This window comes from Cebus imitator, unplaced genomic scaffold (genome assembly GCF_001604975.1).
Source record: "Cebus imitator isolate Cc_AM_T3 unplaced genomic scaffold, Cebus_imitator-1.0 Scaffold280, whole genome shotgun sequence".
In the NCBI taxonomy this organism is placed as follows: domain Eukaryota; kingdom Metazoa; phylum Chordata; class Mammalia; order Primates; family Cebidae; genus Cebus; species Cebus imitator.
In genome coordinates this window covers 2,228,951-2,237,300 of record NW_016107595.1, presented here as the reverse complement: position 1 = coordinate 2,237,300, position 8,350 = coordinate 2,228,951, and the positions used below count along the sequence as shown (strand labels likewise).

The following is an 8,350-nucleotide window of genomic DNA, read 5'->3' as shown; positions in this document are numbered from 1 at the left end:
TCACCACGTTGACCAGGATGGTCTCGATCTCTTGACCTCGTGATCCACCCGCCTCGGCCTCCCAAAGTGCTGGGATTACAGGCTTGAGCCACCGCGCCCGGCCCTCTTCCTTTCTTGATGGAGTTTCACTCTTGTTGTCCAGGCTGGAATTGAATGGCACGACCTTGGCTCACCGCCTCCCGGCTTCAAGCAATTCTCTTGCCTCAGCCTCCTGAGTAGCTGCGATTACAGTTGGCCAAGTTTTGTATTTTTAGTAGAGACGGGGTTTCACCATTTTGGCCAGGCTGGTCTTGAACTCCTGACCTTGTGATCCACCCGCCTAGGCTGCCACCACGCCTGGCTCCACCTATCTATTCACCAGTCCATTTGCCTATTTATAGACCTATCTGCCCACCCATCCATCCATCCGTCCACTCGCCCATGTGTCCATTTTTCTGTTAATCTGCCTTATTTATTTATTTATTTTTGAAACAGAGTCTCACTCTTGTCACCCAGGCTGGAGTGCAGTGGCATGATCTCAGCTCACTGCAACCTCCTCCTCCTGGGATCAAGCAATTCTCCTGCCTCAGTCTCCTGAGTAGCTGGGACTACAGGTGTGCACCACCATGCCTGGCTACTTTTTTGTATTTTTAGTAGGGATGGGCTTTTACCATGTTGGCCAGGCTGGTCTTGAACTCTTGATTTCAAGCAGTCTGCCCACCTTGGCGTCCCAAAGTTTTGGGATGACAGGCATGAGCCACCGTGACGGCCAGTCTGCCTTCAACACTTTGTCAGCTTCATTTATCTCTTCGTCCAATCCTTCATCCGTTTCTCCACCCATCCACCATTCACTCATCCACTGATACATCCATTCAGTATCTAGCCCTGAATCCAACTGTTCATCCAACTTCCAGTCCACTCACTGTTTATCAGTCAAGGTGCCTACCCGCCCAGTACCAAGCCCTATGACTGAGATGGGGACACAGAAACGACTCTGTCTTCTAGGATTCACAGTCAATGGGGAGAGGCAAATAATGTCCCCCAGCCCTGCACACTTCTCTCTCTCTCCCTCTTTCTCACACACACACACACACACACACACACACACACACGGTGAGAGAAGCAAACAAAACAGGACATTTCCAAAACATTGTGATCAGTGCTTTACTCGGGGTGCATCCAAGATAAAGTTTGAGAAGCAGGCTGGGTGCGGTGTCTCATATCTGTCATTCCAGCACTTTGGGAGGCTGAGCCAGGTGGATCACCTGAGGTCAGGAGTTCGAGACCAGCCTGGCCAATATAGTGAAACCCCATCTCTACTAAAAATACAAAGAATTAGCCAGGCGTGGTGGTGGGAGCCTGTAACCCCAGCTACTTGGGAGGCTGAGGCAGGAGAATCGCTTGAACCTGGGAGGCAGAGGTTGCAATGAGCCGAGATTGCACCACTGCACTCCAGCCTGGGCAACAAGAGTGAAACTCTTTCTCAAAAAAAAAAAAAAAAAAAGGGCCAGGTATGGCGGCTCATGCCTATGATCCCAGCACTTTGGGAGGCCAAGGCGGGCAGATCGCGAGGTCAGGAGCTGGAGATCATCCTGGCCAACATGGTGAAACCCCGTCTCTAAAAATAAATAAATACATAAATACATAAATTACAAAAAAGCAGGTAAGTGGTTGGGCATTCAGGTGGCATGCACTGTGTGCCAGGATGAAGTGACCACAGGATGATAAGAAATGGATATAGGGATAGCAAAGGCCACTTGAGAGAGGGAGGGGAGGACAGAAAGAGGGAGGGGGAAGATCTCAAGGTGCCAGGAACAAGAAGATCTGGGTCCGGGGGACCAGTGTCCACCCCAGCCAGGAGACCCCTGGCGTGCAGGACCTGCCGTGCCCTGACCACCGCCTGCCGCCCCCTGACCACACCCTGCCGTGCCCTGACCACCCCCTGCTGCCCCCAACAGGCGGAGCTGACCTGCCCGGGAATCAAGGCAATGCAGTCGGCCGCCCAGGTCCAGTTCACCAACCAGTTGTCACCCAGTGGGCAGTGCATCCTCCAGCCCCCGCCCACCCCTAGTCTCCCGGACACAATGGAGAAAGCGACTCCACCGCCCCAGCACCAGGGCCCCAAGTCCAAGGAGCATCTTTCGCACCAGCCTGCCCGAGCCAAGCCGGCGCCCCGCCACATCCCACGCCTCCGGGCTGTGGTCGAGAGCCAGGCCTTCAAGAACATCCTGGTGGACGAGATGGACATGATGCATTCCCGCGCGGCCACACTCATCCAAGCCAGCTGGAGGGGCTACCAGCTCCGGCAGAAGCTGATTTCCCAGATGACGGCGGCCAAGGCCATCCAGGAGGCCTGGCGGCGCTTCAGCTCGAGACACATCCTTCACTCCAGCAAGCTGTCGGTGAAGAAAGCCACGGCGGAGGAGGGGGACATCCCTTACCACGCCCCACAGCAGGTGCGCTTCCAGCATCTGGAAGAGAACCACCTTCTGTGCCCGCCCGTTAGGGTGAACAAGGAGACCCAGTTCCCTTCCTGTGACAACCTGGTCCTCTGCAGGCCCCAGTCGACCCCGCTCCTGCAGACCCCCACAGCTCAGGGTGCCCCAGACCCCTGCATGCAGACTCCCCCTGCCGCCGGAGTCCCTGGGTTGGCCTTCCTGCCACACCAGACGGTCACCATCAGATTTCCCTGCCCGGTGAATCCGGACACAAAATGCCAGCCGTGCCTGCTGACCAGAACCATCAGAAGTGCCTGCCTCGTTCACATAGAGGGTGACTCAGTGAAGGCCAAACGTGTCACTGCCCGGACCAACAAAGCTAGGGCCCCAGAGACGCCGCTGTCTGGAAGGTGTGGCCGCGCAGTTATGGGACCGTCCACCGCCCAAACCCAGTGCCCTGTGGAAGCAGAGACCCTGAAAGCCCACTTCCAGGTGTCCCCAGGGCCCACGATCGCCAAGACCCTGCTCCACACGTACCCAGTGGTCTCCATGACCCTGCCGCAGATGTGTCCAGCGTCCATGGTGACCAAGATTCCACCCAAGACTAGCCCGGTTCCCACGGTCACAACAACCAAGACCCCAGCCTCGACGTCTCTGCGGCCCGCAGTGACCAAAACTGCGCCTCACGCGTGCCCCATGCCCACGGTGACAAAGCTCCAGGCGCACCCCGCAGCCTCTGGCACCGGCACCCCTCTGCAGACGCGCCCTGCAACCATCACGGCCAAGAACGCAGCTCAGGCGTGCCTTCTGGCTTCCATCATGAAGAGCCCGCCCCAGATATGCCCAGGGCCTTCCACGGCAAAGACCCCGCCCCAGACGTGCCAGGCGGCCGCCCCAGCCAAAAACCTGCTGCAGACGTGTCCGGCAGCCACCACGTCCAAGACTTCATCCCAGACGAGTCCAGGCGGGGTGACGAAGCCCTCGCCCCAGACACGGCTGGCAGCCATCATAACCAGGACCCCCGCCCAGTTACGCTCGGTGGCCACCATCCTCCGGACCCTGTGTCTGTCCTCTCCAGCAGCGGGAAGCGTCAAGGCTCCACCCCCAGCGGCGGTCCCAGCCGGAATTCCCAACACCCCGTGCTCCACCCACGAGAACCAGCCCAAGGCCAAGGCCGAGGTGAACGGGAAGCTGGCTGTGGAGGTGGTCAAAGCCTCATCCCGCTCCTGTGTGGCTGAGGGGAAGATCAGGTGTCTGCCCCAACCACATCTGGGAGCTGGGGTCCCCAGGGCTCCAGCTAAGCTTCCTTTAGAAGCCGAGAAAATTGAGACTGGCCCTCAGAGACAGGTGAAAATAGACACGGCATTTAAGACCAGTGTGGCAGTGGGGACGTCTGGGGCTCCGTCCTGGACAAAAGCTGCAGAAGAAGGGGACGACCCACCTCACCTGTTCTTGCCTATAGAAGAAATGGCTGTCACCGTGCCCCAGGGACAGCTGGCTGCCCCACTGACCAACGCCTCATCCCAGAGACATCCACCCTGCCTGTCCCGGAGACAGCAGGCCTCCCCGCTGACCAAAGCCTCATCTCAGGGACATCTGCCCACCGAGCTGACCAAGACCCCATCCCTGGACCATTTGGTCACCTGTCTGAGCAAGGTGCATTCCCAGACACATCTGGCTGCAGGTGCCATGAAGGTCCAATCCCAAGCACATCTGTCCACCTGTCTGGCCAAGACGCAGTCCCCGGGGCAGCAGGTCACAGACGTAACCAAGTGCCTCATCCCAGCGCACCAGGCTGCCGATCTCAGCAGCAAGACCCATTCCCAGGTGCTCCTAACCAGGTCCAAGGCACCCAGCCAGGCTTGCCAGCACCTCGGCGCCCTCAGCGCTCCTCCCTGGGCCAAGCCGGAGGACAGACGGACTCAGCCGCAGCCCCACAGCCAGGTGCCGGGGACGACCACTCAGCGGGGACCATGCCCAGCAGCCTCTGAGGTCCCGGGTACGCTGGTGCCACTGATGGCACCCACCGGACATTCTGCATGCAATGTTGAGTCCTGGGGGGACAGTGGGGCTGCACGTGCCCAGCCATCAGTGCCCGGCCAGGTGGTGCCCAGCCAGGAGGACACGGTGGGCTCCCCGCTGGCCTCCCTGTGTGCTGAACTGGCCACTGTCCTGGCATCCCAGGAAGATCTCCGCATTCTGTTGGCCAAAGCCCTCTCCCAGGGAGAAATCCGGGCAGCTCTGAACCAGGCTCTGTCCAAGGAGGTCCTGGGTGCCGCTGTCACCAAAGCGCTGCCCCAGGGTGTGCTGAGCCTGGCGCTGGGGAAGACGCTGTCCTGGAGTGAGCTGCGCCTGGCCCTGTCCCGAGCCCTGTCCCGGGGCGAGCTGTGGGCGGAACTCACCAAAGCCATGCAGGGTAAATTGGCGGAGGTGCTTAGCAAGGCTTTGACAGAGGAGGAGCGGACGGCTCTGAGCCAGGCCCTGTGCCAGGGCGAGCTGGGCGCCGTCCTGACCCAGTCTTTGTATCAGGCGGCCCTGAGAACTGGAGCCATCCTCCCCAAGGCCACCTCAAAATCAACAGGAAGCAGGGTGACTAAGACGCTGGCCCCGGCGGAGGTGGCCTGCAGGGGCAGTCCGTCGGCTGCGTGGGGGCCCTGCCTGGGCCCCATGAGACCACGGGCCGGCAAGGTCAGGGATCCCCAGGTTGGGGTCTGGGGGCGTTTCACCATGGGCCAGCCTGCTGCGCCCTTGGAGGAAGGGGGGGACGGGGCCATGTTGGGGGGGTCACCCTGCTTATCCGTGGTCACTGTGGGAGCCTCCATGATAGGTGGCGTAATCACCAGCATTCACCAATGCCCCCTGATCACTGGGCAGTGTCCCGTGCTGCCCTGGGAGAGGGGACCCAGCAGGGACATCTCCTCAAATCTGGATTTGAGCTGCAAGTTCCAAAAGGAAGATGCACGCCTGAGCCTGGAGCTTGGTGCACTGGCATCAGATTTGAACCCCGAAGGGAGTGGGGAGGGCCCCAGTTTGCCCAGGCCGTCCCATGTGCAGCCACCCCTGAGTTTGTGGCCGCCTCTCATTGCCAGTGGTGTGGGCTCCAGCGTAAACCAACCCTCCATGACTTTTGGCATGGCCCCGAGCTCCCACAAGCCACATGTGGTCAGCAGGGTGGCCTCTCGTCCATCGACCAGGGAGGGGAGGGAGGCCTCAGGCAGGCTTCCGTGTAGCGAGGGCGGTGGGAGTGCTGCCCACGCTCACCAGCCTCAACCTGCCTGCAGGAGCCCAAATTGGTGTCCGTCCTCAGGGGTTAGCAGGGTACATCCTGGTCTCTACCAACCCTCAGTGGCCAGGGGCCACCAGCAGCCATCCAGGGCTTCCAAGGAGAGCCTGCGGAGGAAGTCTCAGCCCCCAAATCGCAAACAGGCCTCCCCGGGTACTAGGGAGGCAGTTGACAAGGAGGCCCCAAGTCCCTTCCAGGTCACCACAGTGACCAAAACTCAGGCATGCAAGACTTGCGGTCTGTTTCAAGCTTCCCCAGGCAATGCACCGACGCATGTTCGTCCCAAGACATCTGTCCGTGGACAGGGGAGGGATCGAACGCGGGATTCCGTGTCTGCCCTGCTCTGTCCCCAGAAGCTGGCCACAGACCACCAGCCATCCGTCCTCAGTGAGCTGGTAGGCGGTTTGCCGCAGGCTCGAGACAGTGACCTGGCTAAGAGCTTCTCCCAAGACTCTGCAAGCCAAAGCCAGGAGAGCAATTCCGAAAGCTCTCTGCAAAGCTCCAGCTCCTTTAGCCTTTCCGCCGTGTCTGTGGCCAGCCTGCCTGCTGTCAGTAAGATAGATGAGTCATGGGAGGGCAGTTTAGAAGAGGACCTTGCCCAGAAGCCCGTTTTTCCTCCGGAGTCCATGAGGACACTCCAGAGGTTTAAGGATACACAAGAGACTGAAACTGGCTCTAGGTACGTGACCCTACGCTTCCCCTGCCAGCCCACTCCAGCCTCGGAGAAAGTGCCCATTTTCCAGCGCAGCTCCGTGTCTAACCGCGTGACTTTGCGTGTTCACTGGGGCTCAGAGACTGAGATCCCTCAGTTTTCCTTAGACAAGAGCTCTGTGAATCTGATCCAGATGTCTCAGGCCACCGTCAAGACAGAGCTGAGGAGGACTCTGTCTTTAGGTACTGTGGTCCCCACGGCATGTAAGCCACCATCTGTGGCTGTGAGCTTGGCTCCAAGTGGGTCCCAGGATACACTGGCCGGCAGGGTAGCCCCAAAGCCAGGCCAGGCATCAGGGTCCAGTAGGCTGGCCCCAAGCCTATCCCAGCATATAGCATCCAGTAGGGTGTCCCCAAGGCTAGCCCCCCTATCTATGGCTAATGGGGTGACCCCAAGGCTACCACACTCCTCTATGCCTAATAGAGTGACACCGAGACCAGCACAGCCATCTGTGGTGAGCGGGAGGTCCCCAAGCCAAGGACACCCATCAAGGACCTTTGGAGTGGCCTCAAACCAAGGCCACCAATCAATTGCTAACTGGGGGTCCCAAAAGCTAGCCCAGCCATCTGTGGTCAGTGGGGAGTCTTCAAGCCTAGCCCAGCCATCTCAAGCCTTTGGGGTGTCTCCAAGTCCAGCCTACCCATCTCAGGTCATTGGGGAGTACCCAAACCTGGCCCAGCCATCTCAGCCTACTGAGGTGTCCCCAAGCCCAGCCTACCTATTTATGGCCACTGAGATGTCCCGAAGCCCAGGATACCCATCTATGGCCACTGAGGTGTCCCCAAGCCCAGACTACCCATATCAGCCCACTGAGGTGTCCCCAAGCCCAGGATACCCATATCATACCACTGAGGTGTCTCCAAGCCCAGGATACCCATCTATGGCCACTGAAGTGTCCTCAAGCCCAGGCTACCCATATCAGCCCACTGAGGTGTCCCCAAGCCCAGGATACCCATATCAGCCCACAGAGGTGTCCCCAAGCCCAGGATACCTATCTATGGCCACTGAGATGTCCCCAAGCCCAGGATATCCATCTATGGCCATTGAAGTGTCCCCAGGCCCAGGCTACCCATATCAGCCCACTGAGGTGTCCCCAAGCCCAGGATACCCATCTATGGCCACTGAAGTGTCCCCAAGCCCAGGCTACCCATATCAGCCCACTGAGGTGTCCCCAAGCCCAGGCTACCCATATCAGCCCACTGAGGTGTCCCCAAGCCCAGGCTACCCATATCAGCCCACTGAGGTGTCCCCAAGCCCAGGATACCCATCTATGGCCACTGAGGTGTCCCCAAGCCCAGGCGACCCATATCAACCCACTGAGATATCCCTATACCCAGACTACCCATCTATGGCCACTGGAGAGTCGCCAAGCCTGGCCCAGCCATATCAGCCCACTGAGATGTCCCCAAGCCCAGCCTACTCATTTATGGCCACTGAGGTGTCCCCAGGCTCAGACTACCCATCTGTGGTCACTGGTGAGTCCCCAAGCCCAGCCTACCCATCTCAGCCCTCTGAGGAGTCTCCAAGTCTGACCCAGGCATCTCTGACCATCGGAGTGTCCCCAAGCGTAGCTCAGCCATCTCAGACTATTGGAGTGCCCCCAAGCCTAGCCATGCCATCTCACACCATTGGACTGCCCCCAAGCCTAGCCATGCCATCTCAGACCATTGGAGAGTCCCCAAGCCTAGTCATGCCATCTCACACCATTAGAGAGTCCCCAAGCCTTGTCATGCCATCTCAGACTATTGAAGTGTCCCCAAGCCTAGTCACACCATCTCAGATCACTGGAGACTGTCCAAGCCTAGCCATGCCATCGCAGACCACTGAAGTGTCTCCAAGCCTAGCAATGCCACCTCACATCATTAGAGAGTCCCCAAGCCTAGCAATGCCATCTCACATCATTAGAGAGTCCCCAAGCTTTGTCATGCCATCTCAGAC

At 59.0% G+C, this 8,350-nt stretch overlaps 1 protein-coding gene and 1 long non-coding RNA gene across 3 annotated transcripts in view; one reads left to right on the top strand and one right to left on the bottom strand.

The window, feature by feature from the left end:
* Positions 1–2,178, bottom strand: part of LOC108284546 — a 16,373-nt gene extending 14,195 nt beyond the window's left edge. The window contains exon 1 of the long non-coding RNA XR_001817261.1: positions 2,167–2,178. This is a non-coding gene — a long non-coding RNA (uncharacterized LOC108284546). The remainder of the gene's footprint in view (positions 1–2,166) is intronic.
* Positions 2,049–8,350, top strand: part of IQCN (IQ motif containing N) — a 12,835-nt gene continuing 6,533 nt past the window's right edge. The window contains exon 1 of one of the 2 annotated variants that reach the window (XM_037728779.1): positions 2,049–4,544. In XM_037728779.1, the coding sequence (XP_037584707.1) occupies positions 2,064–4,544 (2,481 nt within the window). In that variant the 5' untranslated portion in view covers positions 2,049–2,063. Of the gene's footprint in view, positions 5,106–8,350 lie in introns of both variants that reach the window. The other variant, XM_017501287.2, reaches the window with a different exon arrangement.